The sequence below is a fragment of the Hypanus sabinus genome, chromosome 13, assembly GCF_030144855.1.
Source record: "Hypanus sabinus isolate sHypSab1 chromosome 13, sHypSab1.hap1, whole genome shotgun sequence".
In the NCBI taxonomy this organism is placed as follows: Eukaryota; Metazoa; Chordata; class Chondrichthyes; order Myliobatiformes; family Dasyatidae; genus Hypanus; species Hypanus sabinus.
The window spans coordinates 72,617,500-72,642,192 of record NC_082718.1 but is presented as its reverse complement, the minus strand read 5'-3'; the positions used below and the strand labels follow the sequence as shown (position 1 = coordinate 72,642,192).

The 24,693-nt window shown below is 41.6% G+C and overlaps 1 protein-coding gene across 1 annotated transcript in view; it reads left to right on the top strand.

The window, feature by feature from the left end:
• The window catches only part of LOC132403977 (unconventional myosin-XVIIIb-like), a gene marked incomplete at its 5' end in the record, with an annotated part of 415,128 nt that overhangs the window by 275,216 nt on the left and 115,219 nt on the right, over nucleotides 1–24,693 (top strand). Inside the window, one exon of the mRNA XM_059987873.1 lies at nucleotides 7,635–7,748. Coding sequence (XP_059843856.1) covers nucleotides 7,635–7,748 — 114 coding nt within the window. The remainder of the gene's footprint in view (nucleotides 1–7,634; nucleotides 7,749–24,693) is intronic.

Below are 24,693 nucleotides of genomic sequence, written 5' to 3'. Positions count from 1 at the left end.
ACAGCAATCTTATTTTCAAGGCTCTACTGATCTAACTGACCTTAGCCCTTCAGAATTGATGGTTCTCTAGCTTCAGGTGTAGCTAGGCATAGCTCAAACACCATCTATAAATTTGCTGATGATACAACCATTGTTGGTAGAATCTCAGATGGGAATGAGGGGACATACAGGAGCGAGATATGCTAGCTAGTTGAGTGGTGCTGCAGCAACAACTTTGCACCCAATGTCAGCAAGACTAATGAACTGATTGTGGACTTCAGGAAGGGTAAGATGGAGAACTGGTCCCATTAGAGGGATCAGAAGTGGAAAGAGTGAGCAATTTCAAGTTCCTGGGTTTCAAGATCTCTGAGGACCTAACCTGGTCCCAACATATTGATGCAGCTATAAAGAAGGCATGACAGCTGCTATGTTTCATTAGGAGTTTGAAGAGATTTGGTATGTCACCAAAAACACTCAAACTTCTATAGTTGTACTGTGGAGAATATTTTGACAGGGTGCATCACTGTCTGGTATGGTGGAGGGTGGAGGGGGCTACTGTACAGGACCAAAAGCCGCAGTAAGTTGTAAAATTAGTCAGCTCCACCACTACTAGCCTCCATAGTATCCAAGACATCTTCAAGGAGCGGTGCCTCAGAAAGGTGGCGTCCATTATTAAGGACCTCATCACCCAGGACATGCCCTCTTTTGTTAACATCGGGTAAGAAGTAGAGAAGCCTAAAGGCACACACTCAGTGATTCAGGAACAGCTTCTTCCCCTCTGCCATCCCCTTCCTAAATGGACTTTGAACGCATGAACACTACCTCACTTTTTTATGTTATTTCTATTTTGCACTAAATGTAATTTAATTATTTAATGTACATATACATACTGACTGTTACTGATTTACTTATTTTTTTCATATATTGTGTTTTGCATTGAACTGCTGCTGCTAAGTTAACAAATTTCACGACACATACCAGTGATAATAAACATGATTCTGATTCACGCCCTTTCATGCTATCAATTTTAGTAAGCACAGTGTATTTTCCAATTAATCAGTTATAATGACTTCATAACAGTGTAGATAATGCTGAGAAGACACACACTATCTATCCTCTGCCTCTTGTAACCATGACAACCAGCAACCAGCAACCAGCAGAAGTTATCCACATGAGGTGGGGTACAATATCTGAAGGGCTGAAAATGACAAATCATGCCCAAGGTATTAGTTGTGTTAATGTAAGGCAGCAGTTTGTTAGGAGCTAGGGATCTCAGGCAGATTATATGTCAATGTCTGGTAGTGATTAAAAAACAGTGAGTTCATTACTGATAACTTTCTAATATAGAAACATAGAAAACCTACGGCACAATACAGGCCCTTCAGCCCACAAAGTTGTGCTGAACACGTCCCTACCTTAGAAATTACTAGACTTACCTATAGCCCTCTATTTTACTAAGCTCCATGTACCTATCTAAAAGCCTCTTAAAAGACCCTATCGTATCCACCTCCACCACCATTGCCAGCAGCCCATTCCACACACTCACCACTCTCTGAGTAAAAAACTTACCCCTGACATTTCTTCTGTACCTACTTCCCAGCACGTCAAACCTGTGTTCTCTTGTGGCAACCATTTCAGCCCTGGGAAAAAGATTCGGACTATCCACATGATCAATGCCTCTCATCATCTTGAACACCTCTATCAGGTACCTCTCATCTTCCTTCACTCCAAGGAGAAAAGGCCAGGTTCACGCAACCTATTCTCATAAGGCATGCTCCCCAATCCAGGTAACATCCTTGTAAATCTCCTCTGCACCCTTTCTATGGCTTCCACATCCTTCCTGTAGTGAGGTGACCGGCTGAGCACAGTACTCCAAGTAGGGTCTGACCAGGGTCCTATGTTGCTGCAAAATTACCTCTCAGCTCCTAAATTCAATTCCATGATTGATGAAGGCCAATACACCATATACTTTCTTAACTGCAGAGTCAACCTGTGCAGCAGCTTTGAGTGTCCTATGGACTCAGACACCAAGATCCCTCTGATCCTCCACACTGCCAAGAGCCTTATCATTAATACTATATTCTGCCATCATATTTGACCTATCCAAATGAACCACTTCACACTTATCTGGGTTGAACTCCATCTGCCACTTCTCAGCCCAGTTTTGCATCCTATCAATGTCCCGCTATAACCTCTGACAGCCCTCCACAATATCCACAACACCCTCAACATTTGTGTCATCAGAAAAATTACTAACCCATCCCTCCACTTCCTCATCCAGGTCATTTATAAAAATCACAAGGAATAGGGGTCCCAGAACAGATCCCTGAGGCACACCACTGGTCACCAGCCTCCATGCAGAATATGGCCTGTCTACAACCACACTTTGCCTTCTGTGGGCAAGCCAGTTCTAGATCCACAAAGCAATGTCCCCTTGGATAACATGCCTCTTTAAGAGAAAACTTTCTAAATAGTTTCTTTCTCAAAATGGTCCTCCATTTTTCATTCATCCATGTGTCTTTTAAATGTCTCTAATATATCTGCCTCTGCCACAACCACTGGCAATGCATTCCATGCACACACCACTCTCTGTAAAAATCTTGCCTCTGATATCACCCCTTAGTATCTTCAAATCACCTTAAAATTATGCCCTCTTCCTCATCTCACAACTCTCTATAAAGAACCTCTAGGATCCTGTTTTCCTCATCCACTTTTAATTAACCAGGTAGAAGGGTCTCGGCCTGAAACGTTGACTGTTTATTCTTTTCCCAAAAGTTTCCTGATCTGCTGAGTTCCTCCAGCATTTTGTGTGTATTGCTCTGGATTTCTGGCATCGGTAGGATCTTTGGTGATTTTAACTCACCCAGGGCTTTGTTTCACACTCTTTCTTCAAAGGGTTCACTTGAAAATTTATTATACTGCAAATTAACTTACAAAAGCAAAATGAAAGAGAAGTGTCTTTGGAATTGTCATCATCAGCGATCACTCATAGTCAAGTATGATTCTTCTCCTGGTCATTGAGGTGGTTGGGCCTTTCCCAGTCTTTCCTCACGGTGCACAGTGGGGGTATTCTTCAAGCTGTGAACTCTCTCATAGACTGTCTTTCTCCAGCTTTTCCTATCCTGTGCTAATTTCTCACATCAAGTTGATGTGGCACTTCCTCAGGTGGGTTTTAAAGTTGTCTTGGAATCTCTTTTTCTGCTCTCCAGGAGTGCTCTTTGCATCCTTCAGTTGGTTGGACAGGAGTTGTTGAGGGAGAAGGGAGTCAGGCATATGAATAATGTGGCCTACCCACTACCATTGGGGCCGAGTCACGAGTGGGGCTATGGAGTTAATGTTAGCTTCCTCCAGGATGCTGGAGTTAGTGCGCCTGTTCTTCCAGCTAACTATCAGAATCTTGTGGAGGCATCTTTGATCATGAGTTTCAATAGACAATAGACAGTAGGTGCAGGAGTAGGCCCTTCGGCCTTTCTAGCCAGCACCGCCATTCACTGTGATCATGGCTGATCATACACAATCAGTACCCCATTCCTGCCCTCTCCCCATATCCCTTGACCCCGCTATCTATAAGAGCTCTATCTATCTCTCTCTTGAATGCATCCAGAGATTTGGCCTCCACTGCCTTCTGGGGCAGAGCATTCCACATATCCACCACTCTCTGGGTGAAAAAGTTTTTCCGCATCTCTATTCTAAATGGCCTACCCCTTATTCTTAAACTGTGGCCTCTAGTGCTGGACTCACCCATCAGCAGGAACTTGTTTCCTGCCTCCAGCGTGTCCAATCCCTTAGGATTTCTTGGGATAGGTTTCTTGGGATTTTATGTACCTACTGTATGTTGTCCATGACTCTGCTCCATATAGCAAGGAGGGAAGGACTATAGCTTTATAGGCTTAGTGCTGGTCTTGATATCCTGATAATCAAAAACCCTCTTTCTCAGCCTGGCAAAAGCTCCACTTACACAGCCTATCCTGTGATTTAGTTCAAGGTCAATGTTGGCTCTTGAAGAAGGCTGCCAAATGGGAAATGATCAGTGTTCTCCAGAGGGATGTTGTCAACTTGGATCATTGGAGGTTTAGAAGCTTGATCTGGAGCAGGTTGATGCAGGACTTGGGTCTTTTTGATATTTAGATCAAGTCCCAGGAGCTTGTAGGCTCTGGCAAAAGCATCCATTATGCACTGTAGATCCTCCTCAGAGTGAGCTACGATGGCATTATTGTCTGCATATTGGAGCTCCATAATGGAAGTAGTTGACATCTTACTCTTTGCCTTGAACTTGTTAATGTTACAGAGCTGCCCCATCTGTCCTATGGAGAATCTGGACTTAGTGGGAAGTCCTGGCCTGTGAGGTGAAAAATGGTTGCAATGAAATTGGCAAACAGAGTTGGGGCAATGATGCACCCCTGTTTGACCCTGGTCTCAACCTTAAAAGGTGCTGTTTCAGAGCCACTGTTGCTGATGAATGTCACACTCATCACTGTGTAAGAGCTGCAGGATCTTGAGAGATGTCTTCGGGCACCTGATTTTGGACAGTATCTGCCAAAGGGCAGGACAATTTACAGAGTCAAATGCTTTGGTAAGGTCAGTGAAGGCCATATAAAGTGGGAGTGATGGTGGTGGACTGAGAGGGCCCTAAAAACACAGCAGCTTGCTGACTTTGGTGATTTCAATTGTCACCAAGGCAATGTATGGCCCAAACCATTGTGGCCTAAATCCCCTTCACTCCAAAGATGGACAAAAAGGCTGCCAAAGGACAATGATGCCAACATTTCTTGATGGCAGGAACACTTTCAGGAGCTATTTAATCGTAACACCACTGTTGATGTCAAAATCATCGACCAGTTCTCACAACAACCCATGAAGGAGGACACTGTTCAAAAAAGAGATATAGGCAAAAGACAGGGAAAATGCTTGAAGCTATCATGAAAGAAGAAATAGCAAGGTATCTGGAAAGCAATCAGGCAGATGCAAAATGGATTCAGCAAAGGCAGGTCCTGTTTGACAAACTTACTGGAGTTCTTTTAGGATATAATGAGCGCAATGGATAGACGGGAATGGTGGACATTATTTACTTGGATTTCCAGAAGGTGTTTGATAAGGTGCCACATAAAAGACTTATCCATAGGATAAGGATGCATAATGTTGGGGGTGATGTATGAGCAGGGATAGAGGATTGGTTAACCAATTGAAAGCAGAGAGTTGGGATACATGGGTGTTACTCTGGTTGGCAATTAGTGGTGAGCAGTGTATCACAGGGGTTGGTACTAGGCCCGCAACTGTTCACAATATACATTAACGATCTGGAAGAGGGGGCTGAATGTAGTATATCTTAATTTGCTACTGATACTAAATTGAGTGGAAAAGCAGATTGTCCAGAAAATACGGAGAGTCTGCAGAGAGATATAGTTGGGTTAAGTGAGTGGGCAAGGGTCTGGCGATGGACTACAATGTTGGTAAATGCGATGTCATCCACTTTGGAAAAAAAAATGGAAGATCAGATTATTATTTAAATGGTAAAAAGCTTACAGCATGCTGCTGTGTAGAGGGATTTGGTAATGCTTGGGCATGAATCATAAAAGGTTGGTTTACAGATGCAGCAGGCTATCAAGACAGCAAATGGAATGTTGGTTTCATTGCTAGAGGGATTGAATTGAAGAATATGGAGGTTATGCTACAACTGTACAGGGTAATGGTGAGGCTGCACCTGGAGTACTGTGTGCAGTTCTGGTCTCCTTATTGAGGATGGATATACTGGCTTTGGAGGCAGTGCAGAGGAGATTTACCAGGTTGATTCCAGAGATGAGGGGTCTAGACTAAGAGGAGAGATTGAGTCGCCTGGGACTGTATTTGCTGGAATTCAGAAAAATGAGAAGAGATCTTATAGAAACATATAAATAATAATGACATGGATAGATAAGATAAAGGCACTGGTAGAACTAGGGGAGATAGCCTCAAGATTCAAGGGTGTAGATTTAGAATGGAGATAAGGAGGAACTACTTCACCCAGAGGGTGGTGAATCTGTGGAATTCTCTGCCCCATGAAGCAGTGGAGGCTACCTCAGTAAATATATGATCTTATTGACTGGTGGAGCAGGCTCAACAGGCCCGGTGGCCTACTCCTGCTCCTATTTTTTTCTGTTCTTGTGAGTAAGTATCCTAATATCAAAGAGGTGCAGACAGCTTGCAAAAAATTGAGGAACAACAAACTGAGCCTGATGGAATTCCAGCAGAAATCCTCAAAGGAGGTGGCACAGAACTTTTAAATCGTGTTCATGACTTGCTTCTCCAGATCTGGGACCAGGAAAAGATCCAGCTGAACTCAGGGATACTCTGGTTATCACTTTCTTCAAAAAGGGTGACAAGACTAACTGCAGAAACTGCAGAGGTATCTCCCATCTCTCTACAACAGGAAAGGTACTCACCTGAATTTTATGTGACTAGCTTTTACCTCTAGCAGATCTCCTGCCTGACTCTGTGTGGCTTTGGTCCAGCCAGAGGAACACCTGACGTGATTTTTACAGCACGACAATTGCAGGAGAAAGCCCAGGAACAAAAGTTCCTACTTGTATGGTTTACGTAATACAATAAAGATTTGCTGGTGTGGAAAACCACTGGTCTTGCACCATTATTGTCCCAAGGGTGAGAGATACTGTACTTTGTTGCAGTGCCTTTGAAGTAACCTGTGCTCCTTGGTTTGCATCATTAACATGCTTAATGTTATTGGATGCAATTCTTGCTTCTGCTTATTCCCCATTGGAACTTGGGAGACCCAGTTCAGGATTCTCTTAAGTTTAACTTGTAGGCCGAGTCGGTAGTAAAGACGGCAAATGCAATGTTAACCTTCATTTTGAGAGGCTAGAGTACAATAACAAGGATGTACTGCTGAGGCTATATAAGTCACTGGTCAAACCACTTGGAATATTGTGAGCAGTTTTGGGCTTTGTATCTAAGGATGGGTATCCTGGCCCTGGAGAAGGTCCAGTGAGGTTCACAGGAATTATTCACAGGCTTAACCTGTGAGGAGCATTCGATGCTTTTGGGCCTGCACTTGAGAGAGTTCAGAAACCTGTGTGACACTGAAAGGCCTGGATCAAGTGAATGTGGAGAGGAAGTTTCCACCAATAGGAGAGTCCAGGATCTGATGACACAACCTCAGCATATAGGGACATCCCTTTAAAATTGAGTTGAGGAGGAATTTCTTCAGCCAGAGGGCAGTAAATCTGCAGAATTTGTTGCCACATGCAGCTGTGGAGGCCAATCCTTTGGGTATATTTGAAGCAAAAATTGATAATGGCTATAGGAAAAAGGCAGGAAAAAGGTTTGAACAAAAAAATCAGCAATGTTTGAATGGCAGAGCAGACTCAATGGGCTAAATGGATTAATTTTGCTCCTGTCTCTTATGACCACAAATGCCTTCACTGTGTGAGGTGGGATATATTGGAAATGGACAGGTTTCATGACATGTTTTACTTGTCTCTCTTCCTGGTGTCTTGTTCTGGTGGTTCAGCAATTCTGACAAGTTTGCTCAATGGATTTGGTGTCCACGTTTCCTGGGTATTGTTAATGCACTAACATGTCCTTAAAAAGTTAGACCTTCTTGCAAACAAAGCGCTCATCAAACAATTACTCAGTAACCGTTTTTCTTTTCCTCTCATCAGTTGCAGGAAAGCACAGCTCGTTGTGTGGAGATGGAGAAATCTCACAAATCCACTCTGCAGGAGATGGGACATCTGCACATTCAGCTGGAAAATATTCAGAGAGACAAGAAAGTGGTATGACCATCTGTGGGATGCAAGAGGGAAAAATGGGCTTGCTTTAGGGTTAGTGTTGATATTGGTTTATTATTTTTACCTGTACAGTGAAAAGCTTATTCTGAATAATGTTCATACAGATCAAATCATTACACAGTGCACTGAGCTAGAACAAGGTAAAATAATAACAAAGCAGAATGAGTGTAACAGCTACAGAGAAAGTGCAGTGCAGGTAGACAATGAAGTGCAAGATCGCAATGAGATATATTGTGAGATCAAGGGTCCAACTTGTAGTCATGTGAAGAGCAGTTGCCATTACCAAACCATGATGTATTCAGCTTGAATGCTTTCTATGGTGCATTGGTAGGGGTTGATGTTGTATCTGTTGTTGGATGCACTGAAAGATCCATTTCCTTTCTGTATAAATCTAATCCTGCTGTCAGTTCAGTGTCTGGATTTGCAGACCCTTCAGCAGATGTTGTACTGACTCTGTGTGATTCTGCTCAGCTTTAAAGCTCTCCCTTTACTTTGGTTTCATGAACATCATGGTGTTTCCTACATTATAGTCATCATGAGTAGATTGGCACTATTGTAACTAAACTTCCGTAACTTGAATGGCATCGGCGCACTTATTAACTGGGTAGAATACGCAGCACCAGAGGATTATAGAGTTGCTGTTTACATGACTTGCCATGTTTGAGAAATTAAAAAAGATATCAAAGGCCAGGTTTAATTCCCTGTGCATGTTAATTATTAACTCTGGCTGCAGTGAATGTCAGCCCCTTCAGTAATACTTCACAATCTCTTCCTGTCTTTTTGATCTTTATCCCTTCTTATATTTAACAAAGTTAAAGGACTTTAACAGTTGTGAAAAAGAGAATATCTGAACTAAACTCAGTCTTATTTTGCTGAGTGTTTATTTTTGTCTCCAGTTTAGAAACAGAAAACCTACAGGCCCTTCGGCCCACAAAGTTGGGCCGAATATGGCACATCCTTTGAAATTACTAGGCTTACCAATAGCCCTCTATTTGTCTAAGCTACATGTACCTGTCCGAAAAGTCTCTTAAAAGACCCCATTACCACCAGCAGCCCATTCCATGCACTCACCACTCTCTGAGTAAAAAACTCACCCCTGACATCTCCCCTGTACCTACTCCCCAGCAACTTAAACCTATGTCCACATGTGGCAACCATTTCAGCCCTGGGAAATGCCTCTGACTATCCACACGATCAATGCCTCTCATAATCTTATAACCTCTATCAGGTCACCTCTCATTCTCCGTCACTCCAAGGAGAAAAGACCGAGTTCACTCAATCTATTTTCATAAGGCATGCTCCCCAATACAGGCAACATCCTTGTAAATCTCCTCTGCACCCTTTCTATAGCTTCCACATCGTTCCTGTATTGAGGTGACCAGAACTGAGCACAGTACTCCAAGTGGGGTCTGACCAGGGACCTATATAGCTGCAACGTTACCTCTAGGCTCCTAAATTCAAATCCATGATTGATGAAGACCAATACACTGTACACTGTCTTAATCACAGAGTCAACCTGCACAGCTGCTTTGAGTGTCCTATGGACTCGGTTAAGTATTCAGGCAACAATAAATATATGAGTTTGGCAAGGGTTTCTTATAACAAACAACACGTTTATTAAACACAGAAAACAAACCCCCCAAAAGTAAACAAACACTACCGTAACCGGAAACAGCTGCTGAGCGGCAGCCCAAACAGTTCTTAAAGTGATATTCCAAAAACAGTTCTTAAAAGTGGTATTGCCAAAAGTTCGATATGCTCACAGTCCATTTAAAAGGAAAGACTTTATAGGACGATTTAGGTTCTCTTTCACGTCGCTTGCTTCGATCCCCGACGTCGAACTTCCCACGAAGAATTCACGAAACAGAACGGCTTAAAGGCACTGACCTTTCCTTTTCCACTACCTTCAATCCTTTCTAGTTAAACCTAGGGATTAACACGAAGATAGTCAACAAAATCCTTCCGAATAAGGATCAAACAAAGGTCGCCCCCGTTTCACCGTAGAAAGCGATTCTCCTCGATCTTTAACCTCCAACTTCCAATCTTCACTCTCCACTAATTTTGAACTAACAGAATCATAAAGAACCTGCTGGCAATGACCTTTTAAACTTTAGCATTAAATAAAAACTTCATCCTTCAGCTAAACTGCGTCATCACTTCAAACCACGCAGTGGCATGAAGTCAACCTGGCAAATCCAGCCACGAACTGCCCCTCCTCACAGGGTGGGGTCTACCTTTTGTAACCTGTAAAAAAAAAACCCATCACATGATCTCTACTGGCGGGAAAATGACGTCACCACCATCACAAGACGATCACCTCAAGTCCAGTACAGCTTCAACCCCAGTCACATGACAAGGGCTCCACTGTCATGTGTCACGAGTACGTAACACCTCCCTCCAAAAAAACATTTTTGGTCTGACAAGAACAAAAATTTTTAACAATTGCTGACAAGAAAAACAAAGGTATAAATTTTATAACATATACAATACACAACACCATCATATAACAGCTTATAACTCACAATACATTAGGAGTGTTACAATTGAAAAAAAACACTCCATAAAAAAAAATTACAGTGTACATTCAACATCGAGATAGACAATCAGCAACCACATTATCTTTACCTTTAATATGAGTTATCACAATATTGTACTCTTGTAACATCAAACTCCAATTTAATAATCTTCTGTTTTTGTTTTTCATCTTACTCAGGAAAACTAATGGATTATGATCAGTGTAAACAATAAGTGGTTTTTGAGTTGTACTAGCATATACCTCAAAATATTCCAAAGCTAAAACAAGAGATAACAATTCTTTCTCTATTGTCGAATAATTTATTTGATGCTTATTAAATTTCTTAGAAAAGGAAGCTACTTGATGAACAACCTCATCACCCTCATTCCTTTGCATTAATACTGCTCCTGCAGCCTCATCACTAGCATCCACAGCCAATGAAAAAGGTTTTCCAAAGTCAGGTGCCTTAAGCACAGGTTGCTGACATATCATTGTTTTCAATTTTTCAAATGCTTCTTGACAAGGCACCGTCCATACAAACTTCTCATTCTTTCGCAGAAGGTTAGTTAATGGAAGGGCAACATTAGCAAAATTCTTACAAAATTTCCGATAATATCCTACCATTCCCAAAAACCTTCTGAGAGTCTTTTTCCCCGTTGGAGTGGGAATCTCTAAAATTGCCTGAACTTTTGCCTGAACAGGAGCTACCTTACCTTGACCCACAACATAACCAAGGTAAGTCACAGTGGCATGTCCAAATTCACTCTTAGCTAAATTAATAGTTAAGTTAGCTTTTGAAAGCCTTTCAAACAATTTTTCCATTGCAATAATGTGTGCTTCCCAAGTATCATTTCCTGTTACTAAATCATCAATATAAGCATCAGTATCTTTCAATCCCTGAATCACAAATTTAATCATCCTCTGGAAAGTACCTGGGGCATTCTTCATCCCAAATGGAAGAACATTATACTCATATAACCCAGATGGAGTTACAAATGCAGAAATCTCTCTACCTCTGTCCGTTAATGGAACACACCAATACTCTTTCAATAAATCAATCTTTGTAAGGAACTTTGCTTTTCCAACTTTATCTACACAATCATCTACTCTAGGAATTGAATATGCATCTGTTTTCATTACAGCATTCACCTTCCTATAATCCGTACAAAACCTAATACTACCATCTGGCTTTGGCACCATAACACATGGCGAACTCCAATTTGAGTTAGAATGTCTAATGATATTATTCTCTAACTTATATTCAATTTCTTTCTCAGCAAGTTCACATTTTTCCACGTTCATCCTATATGGATGTTGTTTAATAGGTTTGGCATCCCCAACATCTACATCATGTGAAGCTATAGTAGTCCTTCTTGGAACATCTGGAAACAACTCCCTATATTTAAAAATCAACTCCTTCATCTGTTGTCTCTGCTCTAACTGTAAATGTGCTAATTTTTCATCAATATTTTCCAGAATGGTTGAATTTGGTAACCTAACAGAAACAATGTTGGATTTAGAATGAAAGTCAGATGAATCATCTATCATGTTCCTAGTTAAATCAAACTCATTCTCACTAACCACAACAGTCACAGTATCAGATTGTTTCTCAAAATATGGTTTCAACATATTTAAATGGCAAAGTTGTGTTGACCTTCTACAATCTGGAGTTTTTACCACGTAATCCACATCATTGATTTTAGACACAATTTCATAAGGACCATGAAATCTAGCTTGTAAAGAATTTGTCTGCACTGGGAAAAGAACCAACACCTTATCTCCAGGCTTAAACATCCTCATCCTAGCTTCTTTATCATACCAAGTCTTCATTTTCTCCTGAGCCAACTTTAAATTTTCCTTAGCTAAGCTACAAGCTTTATGTAACCTGTCCTTAAATTTCAACACATAGTCCAACAAATTAGTGTGTACTTCCTTATTAATCCACTGTTCTTTCAACAAAGCTAAAGGTCCTCTAACTCTATGCCCAAACACAAGTTCAAATGGACTAAAACCTAAAGATTCCTGTACCGCTTCCCTTACTGCAAATAAAAGTAAGTTTATACCCTCATTCCAGTCACTTTCATTTTCCACACAAAATGTCCTAATCATATTCCTGAGGGTAGAATGAAACCTCTCCAAGGCACCCTGCGATTCTGGATGGTATGCAGACGAAGTGATTTGCTTAGCTCCCAATTTATAAACTATCTGTTGAAACAATCCAGACATAAAATTACTGCCTTGATCAGTTTGTATCTCCTTAGGTAATCCAAAATAAGTAAAAAAATTTATAAGGGCCTTTGTCACAGTTTTAGCTTTTATATTCCTAAGTGGTACAGCCTCTGGAAACCTAGAAGAAGTACACATGATAGTCAACAAATACTGATAACCAGTTTTTGTCTTTGGTAATGGACCAACACAATCTACAATAACTTTAGAAAATGGTTCACCAAATGCTGGGATAGGTTGTAATGGAGCTACTGGTGTAACCTGATTTGGTTTACCCACAATTTGACAAGTATGGCACGTTTTACAAAACATCGCCACATCTTTTCTTAGACCAGGCCAGTAAAAATGTTTTAAAATCTTGTCCACAGTTTTCCTTACCCCTTGATGTCCACCTAAAGGCACACTATGAGCTAAAGTCAAAATCTCATTTCGATAAACTTTTGGGACAACTACCTGGTAAACAACATTCCAATCCTCACTTGCAGGAATTGTAGGCGATCTCCACTTCCTCATCAACACTCCTTTTTCCAAGTAATATCCGACTGGCACCTTCTCAATTTCACTATCTAGTAAAGCTTGTTCTCTTAATTTTATAATCTCAGAGTCTCTATTCTGCTCTGCTATCATCTCCTTCCTAGACAAAGATAAATCTTTATAGTCAGACTTACTCCCAGAATCTTGTTCAAACAACGAAGATAAGAAAGTCTCTGACACATCCTCAAAACTCGAATCCTGAGTTGAACAGTCCTGAATAACAACCTCATTCTGCGCATCAATTTTTTTAGCCATAGCTCTAGTCACAACACAGGAAGAATCTGTGTTAGAATTCAACTCTGGTTCCTCTGACTCCATTGTCAAATGCACTTCAGGAAAAACTTGTCCACCTGCCAAGTCATTACCTAACAATAAAGAAATACCCTTCACAGGTAAGCTATGCTGTAATCCTACTTTAACAAATCCTGTAACTAACCCTGACTTTAAATTTACTTTATGTAAATGTACAGGCATAAAATCACTTCCAACACCCCTTATGTAATTTACCTCACCAGTATCAGACTCTTCATCAAACTTCAACACACTGTCTAACATCAGTGATTGAGAAGCACCAGTATCCGTAAGGATTTTTATTGGCACCAGAGTAGATCCTTCCTTCAAGGATACAAACCCTTCAGTTATAAAATTATCATATCCCTTTTTAACTTGGTCAGACTCTAACAAAGCCTCATTTGTTTTTATCAAACCCTGTAACTTTACAGGTGCTTCAGTATGTTGCACACAAGCATCTGGAACTGCTTCCTTCTCTTTCTTTTTCAATTTGAAACAGTTAGCTATTACATGACCAGGCTTCTTACAATAGTTACAAGTAAGACCAAACTGTCTTTCCTTCACAGGCTTTCCTTTCTCATCAACTTTCTCATTAACCTCCGAATTAATTTCAGATTTACCTGGAGTCTCCGTGTTATTTTTCCTCTTAAAAATTCTGCCCTGAGGAAATTTGTTCTTATGGATCAAAACATACTCATCAGCTAATCTAGCACAGTCCTGCAATTTATCAGTATCCTTCTCATTTAAGTAGGTCCTTACTTCAACAGGAATGCTTCTTTTAAATTCCTCCATTAAAATCAGCTCTCTCAATGTATCATAGTCCCCATTTACATTTTTAGAAGAAACCCATCTCTCAAAACACATAGCTTTATCATAGGCAAATTCCACATAAGTTTTTTCCACAGACTTTTTCAAACTTCTGAATCTTTCCCTATATGCTTCTGGGACTAACTCATATGCGTTTAAGATATGCCTCTTTACAATATCATAATCAAGTGCTTGTGCAGCTGTTAAAGCTGTGTAAACTTGTTGTGCTTTGCCTTTAATTACACTCTGTAACAACACTGACCATTTATCTTTCGGCCACTCTGACATCCGAGCAATAGTTTCAAAATGTTGAAAATACCTTTCCACTTCTGTTTCACTAAATGGAGGGACCAATTTAATTTCTTGACTAGCAACAAACGTTTTTTTAGAACCAGAAGACTGATTTCCAGGCCTTAATTCCTCCATTGCATATGCAAATTCTCTCTGCTTTTGTTCCATCTCCAATTTACACCTCTCCAAATCAGCTTTACTTTGTTCCAATTTCATTTGTTCGATTTGCAACTGCAGCTCCAGATCACCTATTGGAAACGACTCTAAAATCGATTCATCAAAAGCACCCGAATCCACATAGTGTGATGCGATTTTTCCCTGTAACACATCCTTAGAAGTAGTCTGCAAAATACCTTTAAGTTGCAAACTACTAGCTATCTCAAACACCTCAGTTTTTTTCGCCTTCGCCAACACCTCCGCAGCTGGCGAAGCCAGAAACTCATCAATATTCATTGCTGCCGAATACCACAACAAGCCGAACAAAAGAACCGAGTAATCCCCGTTTCCAAAACACCAATTTAAAAGTTAGCAAGCATTTAAACTCAAATGATTCAATCCCAGACGAGCCCCCATAATTAATGTTACGTATTCAGGCAACAATAAATATATGAGTTCGGCAAGGGTTTCTTATAACAAACAACACGTTTATTAAACACAGGAAACAAACCCCCCAAAAGTAAACAAACACTACCGTAACCGGAAACAGCTGCTGAGCGGCAGCCCAAACAGTTCTTAAAGTGATATTCCAAAAACAGTTCTTAAAAGTGGTATTGCCAAAAGTTCGATATGCTCACAGTTCATTTAAAAGGAGAGACTTTATAGGACGATTTAGGTTCTCCTTCACGTCGCTTGCTTCGATCCCCGACGTCGAACTTCCCACGAAGAATTCACGAAACAGAACAGCTTAAAGGCATTGACCTTTCCTTCTCCACTACCTTCAATCCTTTCTAGTTAAACCTAGGGATTAACACGAAGATAGTCAATGAAATCCTTCCGAATAAGGATCAAACAAAGGTCGCCCCCGTTTCACCGTAGAAAGCGATTCTCCTCGATCTTTAACTTCCAACTTCCAATCTTCACTCTCCACTAATTTCGAACTAACAGAATCATAAAGAACCTGCTGGCAATGACCTTTTAAACTTTAGCATTAAATAAAAACTTCATCCTTCAGCTAAACTGCGTCATCACTTCAAACACGCAGTGGCATGAAGTCAACCTGGCAAATCCAGCCATGAACTGCCCCTCCTCACAGGGTGGGGTCTACCTTTTATAACCTGTAAAAAAAAAACCGTCACATGATCTCTACTGGCGGGAAAATGACGTCACCACCATCACAAGACAATCACCTCAAGTCCAGTACAGCTTCAACCCCAGTCACATGACAAGGGCTCCACTGTCATGTGTCACGAGTACGTAACAACTCGGACCCCAAAATCCCTCTGATCCTCCACACTGCCAGGGGTCTTACCATTAATACTATATTCTGCAATCATATTTGACCTACCAATATGAACAACTTCACACTTACCTGGGTTGAACTCCATCTGCCACTTCTCAGCCCAGTTTTGCATCCTATCAATGTCCCGCTGTAACCTCTGACAGCATTCACACTATCCACAACACCTCCAACATCAGAAAACATACTAACCTATTCCTCCACTTCCTCATCCAGGTCATTTATAAAAATCACAATGAGTAAGGGTCCCAGAACAGATCCCTGAGGCACGCCACTGGTGACCGATCTCCATGCAGAATATGACCCGTCTACCAACACTCTTTGCCTTCTGTGGGCAAGCCGTTTCTGGATCTACAAAGCAATGTTCCCTTGGATCCCATGCCTCCTTACTTTCTCACTAAACCTTGCATGGGGTATCTTATCAAATGTCTTGCTGAAATCCATATACACTACATCTACTGCTCTGCCTTCATTAATGTAATTAGTCACATCCTCAAAAAATTCTATCAGGCTTGTAAGGCATGACCTGCCCTTGACAAAGCCATGCTGACTATTCCTAATCATATTATACCTCTCCAAATGTTCATAAATCCTGCCTCTCAGGATCTTCTCCATCAGCTTATCAGTCACTGAGGTAAGACTCATTGGGCTATATCTACTCCCTTTCTTGAATAAAGGAACAACATCCACAATCCTCTAATCCTCTGGAACCTTTCCCGGCCTCATTGATGATACAAAGATCATCGCCAGAGGCACAGCAATCTCCTCCCTCGCCTCCCACAGTAGCCTGGGGTACATCTCATCCCGGCGACTAATCCAACTTGATGCTTTCTGAAAGCTCTAGCACATCCTCTTTCTTACATGCTCAAGCTTTTCAATTCCCTGCTATTCATCACTACAATCACCAAGATTCTTTTCCATAGTGAATACTGAAGTAAAGTATTCATTAAATACCTCTGCTATTTCCTCCGGTTCCATACACACTTTCCCACTGTCACACTTGATAGGTCCTATTCTTTCAAATCTTATCCTCTTGCTCTTCACATACTTGTAGAATGCCTTGGGGTTTTCCTTTATTCTGCCCACCAAGGCCTTCTCATGGCCCCTTCTGGCTCTCCTAAGTTCCTTCCTAGTAGCTTTATAATCTTCTAGCTCTCTAACATTACCTAGCTCTCTGAACCTTTTGTAAGCTTTTCTTTTCTTCTTGACTAGATTTATTACAGCCTTTGTACACCATGGTTCCTGTATCCTACCATAACTTCCCTGTCTCATTGGAATGTACTTATGCAGAACTCCACGCAAATATCCCCTGAACATTTGCCACATTTCTTCCGTACTTTTCCCTGAGAACATCTGCTTCCAATTTCCTGCATGATAGCCCCATACTCCAATTAAACACTTTTCTAACTTGTCTGTTCCTATCTCTCTCATATGCTATGGTAAAGGAGATAGAATTATAACCATGTAACCACATAACAATTACAGCATGGAAATAGGCTATCTTGGCCCTTCTAGTCCGTGCCGAATGCTTATCTGGTCCTACCGACCTGCACTCAGCCCATAAACCTCCATTCCTTTCCTGTCCATACACCTATCCAATTTTTTTTTTAAATGACAATATCAAACCTGCCCCTACCACTTCTACTGGAAGCTCATTCCACACAGCTACCACTCTCTTGAGTAAAGAAGAGAGTTACCCTTCTCGTGTTACCCTTAAACTTGCTCCCTAACTCTCAACTCATGTCCTCTTGTTTGAATCTCCCCTACCCTCAATGGAAAAAGCCTATCCACATCAACTCTATCTATCCCACACATAATTTTAAATACCTCTATCAAGTCCTCCCTCAACCTTCTACGCTCCAAAGAATAAAGACCTAACTTGTTCAACCTTTCTCTGTAACTTAGGTGCTGAAACCCAGGTAACATTCTAGTAAATCTCTTCTGTACTCTCTCTATTTTGGTGACATCTTTCCTATAATTCAATGACCAGAACTATACACAATACTCCAAATTTGGCCTCACCAATGCCTTGTACGATTTTAACATTACATCCCAAAATGTAATGTTAAAATGTAATGATTACTATCTCCAAAGTGCTCTCCCACTGAGAGATCTGACACCTGACCAGGTTCATTCCCAATACCAAATCAAGTACAGCCTCTCCTCTTGTAGGCTTATCTACATATTGTGTCAGAAACTTTCCTGAACACAGCTAACAAACTCTACCCCATCTAAATCCCTTGCTCTAGGGAGATGCCAATGAATATATGGGAAATTAAAATCTCCCATCAACTCTGAATAATAACAACTCTGTTATTATTACTCCTGAATGCACATGTCATTTTGTGGACTCTGGTTGTCCATGTACCATACAGGATTAAAGCTGACATGCTAAACCCAGGCATCTTTGCTCCTCCCTCCAGGCTTCTCATGATGATAACAAAAGCAAATGTACCTTTGTTGCCTATGTAACCCCCTGGGTCGCCTCAGGCTCGCTCAGCTCGTTCTCGTCTAGGGGGAGCAGCCTTCAGCCCCGCCAAACTGGGTAATCAGCTGGTGTGGATGCTGTGTGGACGCTGTGCCGCCTTGCCCAAAAACCCTCAGTACACCATATGTGATTAAATGAGTACAATTTATAAAGGTTACTATAACTAAGTGATTAATAATGATACAGTATATATGAAGAAAAAAATAAAGAAAAGGCGCCAAACTTATCAAAGTCCAAACCACTTCGTGCACAACCGTTGGAGCTCAATTACTGAAGTCTTCTGGCCACCATTCGATCCCTTCCGAACTCCTCGACTCGCAGCTCAGGACCCTCCAAAGTGGTCAACCAAGCACATCTAGCTTCATCCCCCCTTCTCGGAGAACCTCCTGGCCTCGGACCCCCGCTTGGGGTCCGTTCCTCGCCCAGCTTACAGCATTGCGTCCTCTCTCTCGACCCCCTCGCGCCAATCTGCCCAAAAGCCATCAACAAAAGCTTACAGACTCAGAAGAAAGAACATCCCCATTTGGTTTACAAAGGAATACCATTCTTGTTATCAGTAAATTTTAACCCAACCAAGCTTCCAGCACTCTCTTGCAAAAAAGGAGCATTCCTGCTAGTTAACCAAACAAAGAAGCCCTTTTGATTACATACACAGTAACAAAGAAAAAAGAAGAAACCCCCTTTACACCTAAAAATGCTTACAAGTGCTATTTTGTCTTTGCTGGTTGGACTGTCTCTGTTCATCATTTTGTCAAGCTGGCCAGATGGACCATTCAGTCCTCTGGCTTTCTCAGCTCCAAATGTTTTCACAATTTCCCTCCTTTGGAATGAGATGGGAGCCATGCACTGGCCCTTCTGCTCCTTTTTCAATGCAGCTTCAACTTTAGAGTAGTACTTCCTTCCATCTCAGTTAAAAGACATTTGGACAGGTATATGGTTAGGAAAAGTTTAGAGGATATGAACCAACTGCAAACAAATTGAATGTTTATTTAACCAGAGGGTGGTGAATCTGAGGAATTCTGTGGAATAACTCCCCCTTATCCAGAAGTTAGTGAACCGGTGAAATTCATTGCCACAGCTGGCTGTGGCAATCAAGGCTACATGCACACTAGACCGGATAATTTTGTAAACGCTGGTTTCACGTAAAAACGATAGGCATCCACACTATGTGTTTTAAAAAATATCTCTATCCACATTGAACTGGAGATTTTGGCAAATCTCCTCCTACTGCGCATGCACAGGACGCATTTACCAAAAACAAGCGACATGTTTGGTGTCGAATCTCGCCATAAAAGTGCGCGTTTGTGTAGTTATAGACTAGTAAAACCTAAAACGACGGACAGCTGTTGGCTTTCATGCAGGAGAACTTAAAAGTTAAAAAACAAATACTGGAGCGTATGGAGGCAACCGACAGGGAGTTCATGGACAGATTGACCCAGCTGACGACAAACATTGAAAAACTGACTAACTCTGTTGCATTAATAAAGCACCTTGTTAAATATGTAAAACATGTCTGCATCAGTGTTATCTTGTATTTCCATACAATGTTACATTAGGCTGTTACACATCTATTGTCCAAGAAGTACTTGCATAAATAGGTAAACCACCTTCATACGAGCAAGGACAGTAGACAGGGCAAAGTGAGTATACTTATTTATTCAGTAAGTTATGGGTCAAAGTATTTGGTGAGTACATTTCTAACTCTTCCAGCGTCAGTTTTGTTGCCGTCTGTTCTGAAATTTTTAGGTTGCGTTCAAGAAAACAATGAAATAACATGCTGCTGTCTGACAGTGTTTTCAGAAGTCTCTGGTTACCCTGTCCACACTGATCTGGCCAATCTGGCATTTTCAAAAATACACACTTTAGAGAGCATTTCTGAAAAGCTCCAGTTTCGGGGGACGAAAACACCGTTTTAGTGTGGACGGAGGGTAAAAACGAAGAGAAAAAGCTTCGGTTACGGATTTGCAGCTCATTGGGCTGATTGGGCTCATTGGGCTGGAATGGACTCATTGGGCCTTGTTTACCTATTCAGTGTAGCTCATTGGACTGGAATGGCCTTTTCCATATGCTGTATCTCTCAAAATCACAAGTAACTCCTCTTTGAATATCTCCATTACCCTATGAGATAGAGAATTCCAGAGACTCAACACTCTTTCTGAAAAAAAAAATACTTGTGTATTTTAAATTTTAAATGCTACCCTCTTATCTGGTAACTAAATTGTGTTGTTCAAGTCTCCCACTATTGGAAATAACCCCTGCAACTACCCTGTTACAAATGCAAGAGATTTTACAGGTGCTGGAAATCTTGAGCAACACACACAAATTGATTGAGTAACACAGCAGTTCAGGCTGCATCTATGGAGAGGAATAAACAGTCGGCATTTCAGGCCATTTATCAGGACAACCCTGTTAAACCTCCTTGCAAAGTCAGACAAGTTGGAGCAGACTTTTCTGTCTTTGAACCTGCTTAGCCATTCAGTCAGTTCCAAATTAATATTAAAATTAAACCGGATAATTTTCTTTTGTAAAGAAGTAAAAAACTTAAAGCTTAAATCCTGATGAAGGGCCTGAAAAGTTGATTGTTAATTTTGCTCCATAGATGCTGCCTGAGTTGTTGAATTCCTCCAGCATTTTGTGTGTGTAACTTGAGAAAATCTCCCCTTGAGGCAAAGGAATGTTAGAAATTCTCAATCTCTGAGTTTCCACGACTCTCCAGGGTAGAAAATTTCCCATTTCTGTCCTTAAATAATTGACACCTAATTCTAAGACATAGCCACTTGGTTCTGGAGAAATCACGAGGATCAAAAAAGACTGTGAATTCTTTGCAGCAGTAGATACACAAGTAGAATTCTTCTGAAGCCATTAACCTAAAATATTGATGATTTCATTGGTGCTGCTTTCTGCACCCTGATGAACGTTGATTTCATCCACTTTGCCTCCAACTTCCACTCGGCCCTCAAATTCACCTGGTCCATTCCGACACTTTCCTTCTCTTTCTCGATCTCACTGTCTCTATCTCCAGAGACAGCTTCTCCACTGATGTCTATTATAAACCAATGGACTCGCACAGCTACTCCTGCTACTTGTAAAAACACCATCCCTTCTCTCAATTCCTCCGTCTCCATCACATCTGCTCTCAGGATGAGGCTTTTCATTCTAGAACAAAGGAGATGTCTTCCTTTTTCAAAGAAAGAGGCTTCTCTTCCTCCACATTCAATGCTTCCTTCAACCATATCTCTTCCATACCACACACGACTGCTCTTACCCCATCCTCCCACTATGTTACCAGGGTTTCCTCTTGTTCTCACCTGCCACCCCACCAGCCTCCACGTCCAGCACATAATACTTCGAAACTTCCACCATCTTCAACTGGATTCCACCACCAAGCACATCTTCACCCTCCCCCCACCTTCTGCTTTCCACAGAGATCACTCCCTATGCAACTCTCTTGTCCATTCATCCCTTCCCACTGATCTCTCTCCTGGCTCTTATCCTTGCAAACTGAAACAAGAGCTTCACCTACTCCTACACCTCCTCCATCACTATCATTCAGGGCCCCAAACAGTCCCTCGAGGTGAGGTGACACTTCACCTCTGTTGGGGTTATATACTGAGTTCAGTGCTCCCAGTGTGGCCTCTTGTATATAGTTGAGACCAGACGTAGATAGGGAGACTGCTTCACTGAGCATCTATGCTTTGTCTGCCAGAACAAACAGGATCTCCCAGTGGCCACCTATTTTAATTCCACTTCCCATTCCCATTCGGACATGTCCATCCACCATCTCCTCCACTGCTGGGATAAGGTCACACTTAGATTGGAGGAAAAACACCTTGTATTCTGTTTGAGTAGCCTCCAACCTGATGACATGAACACCGATTTATCAAACTTCCAGAAATGCCTCCACCCACACCCCCTTCACCATTTCCCATCCCCTTATCCCTCTCTCATGTTATCTCCTTGTCTGCCCATTGCCTCCCTCTGTTGCTCCCATTCCCACTCCCTTCTTCTTTCTTTCATGGCCTTTTGTCTCTTTCACCAATCAACTTCCTAGCTCTTTGCTTCATTCCCCCCCCCCTCCAAGTTTCACCTATCGCCTGGCGTACTCTCTTCCCCTCCTCCCACCTTTCAAATCTACTCGGCTTTTTTTTCTCCAGTCCTGCCAAAGGGTTTTAGCCTGAAGTGTCTACTGTACTTTTTTCCATAGCTGCTGCCTGGCCTGCTGAGCTCCCCCAGCATTTTGTGTGTATTAACCTAAAATATTATCAGTTTTGGAAGATTCCGGATTTTAAAGAGAATTCTTTGTTACAAATTATTTAGAAGATTCTGGGAATGAAAGGGTTAATGTATGAAATGTGTTTGATGTCTCTGGGTTTGTACTGGCTGGAGTTAAAAAGAATGGAGGTGGGGAGGAATCTTATTGTAGCCTACCGAATATTGCAATGCCTAGGTAGAGTGGGCATGGAGAGGATGATTCCTACAGTGGAGGAGTCTAGAGAGTGCAGCCTCTGAACAGAGATGGAGAGGAATGTCTTTAGCCAGAGGGTGGTGAATCTGTGGAATTCACTGTGGAGGCCAGGTCAGTGGGTATACTTAAAGTGGATGTTGTTAGCTTCTTGATTAGTAATGGCATCGAAGGTTGCAGAGAGAAGGCAGGAAAATGTGATTGAAAAGGGTAATAGATCAGCCATAATGAAATGGCAGAATAGACTCAATAGGCTAAATGGCCTAATTCTACTCCTATGGCTTATGGTCTTATGGTTTTCCTCCCCACAGCTGCTGTCTAATTTGCTGAGTATCTCCCCACTCTGTCACACTGTATTGCAGGAAGTGGTAGACCATCTCTCAAACTGTGAAAGTTCTGTGTTAACCAGAGACCAGTGGCCCCATTTGGGCAACTAGGTTTCAGGTTTGGAGCTTTGTGTCAGTTTCACTTACTGTGAAAATCTTTACCCACCAGCAAGATGTTCAATGCCTGTGAATGAAAAGGACAGGAGAAACATGGGCAGGAAACTCAGGATGGTTGGACCAAGCTTCTTCAGAAATTCAAATTATTGCAGATTGAGAACTGTAGCTCTCATTTTTATAAATGTTCTGCTCCTCAGCCACGTTTATCCTTGAAACAATGTGTAAGGAGACCATTTGGTTTATTAAGTCACTACTGTCTCATCATTTCACAACAGCCCATGGTCTCCTCCCACCATGATTTTTCCATAATCAACCTCATTTGGATAATTTACAATAGTCAATTAACCTACTGGCCCTAATTCAGATACAAATTCATTCAGATTAATTTTCTTTAACAAACGTACATGGAAATATACATTCAAATGTGTTGTTTGCGTTAACATCCAACACCGCATAAGATGTACTGAGGGCAACCCACAAGTGCGACTACATATTCCAGTGTCAACATAATATACCCACAATGTTTATCAAAACAACACAGACCACAACAAACAACACCACACAATACACAAAATGCTGGAGGAACTCTGCAGATCAAGCAGTATCTATGGAAATGAATAAACAGTTGAGGTTTCGGGCCAAAGCCCTTCTTCAGTGTTGGAGGAGGTAGGAGAAGGGAGGAGGAAAATACCAGAATAGAAAGGAGGGGGTGGGGGAAGGACGATAGCTGGAAGGTGATACGTGAAGCCAGGTGGGTGGGAAAGGTAAAGGGCTGGAGAAGAAGGAATCTGAAAGAAGAGGAGAGTGGACCATGGGAGAAAGGGAAGGAGGAGGGAACCCAGAGGGAGGTGATAGGCAGGTGAGAGGAGATAAGAGGCCTGAGTGGGAAATAGAAGAAGGGATGGGGGGGGGAGTGAAATTTTTTTACAGGAAGGAGAAATCTATATTCATGCCATTAGGTTGGAGACTACGCAAATGGAATACAAGGTGTTGCTCCTCCACCCTGAGGGTGGCCACATCATGGCATAAGAGGAGGCCACAGAATGACATGTTGGAATGAGAATGGGAATTAAAATACTTGGCCATCAAGAAGTTCCACTTTTGGCGGATGAAGCAGAGGTGCTCGCCGAAAGTGGTCCAAGCCCTGTTCCTCAAGCATGGTTTAGAATTATAGGAGGGAACTGGAGTTGCTGGACAGTCCACACAGCCACAGGGAGAACATGGAAACTCTACACATATATTACCCAGAGTCAGGATCAAACCTGATGTTTCTGCAACTGTGAATCAGCAACTTTACCTGCTGACTCACTTTGCCTCTAGTCAACAGTTTGGGACTAAAGTGATGAAGATTGAATTGGATTTAGTTTACTCTTGTCACATATACATAAGTACTGTGAAAGCTTGCCTTTTAAACTGT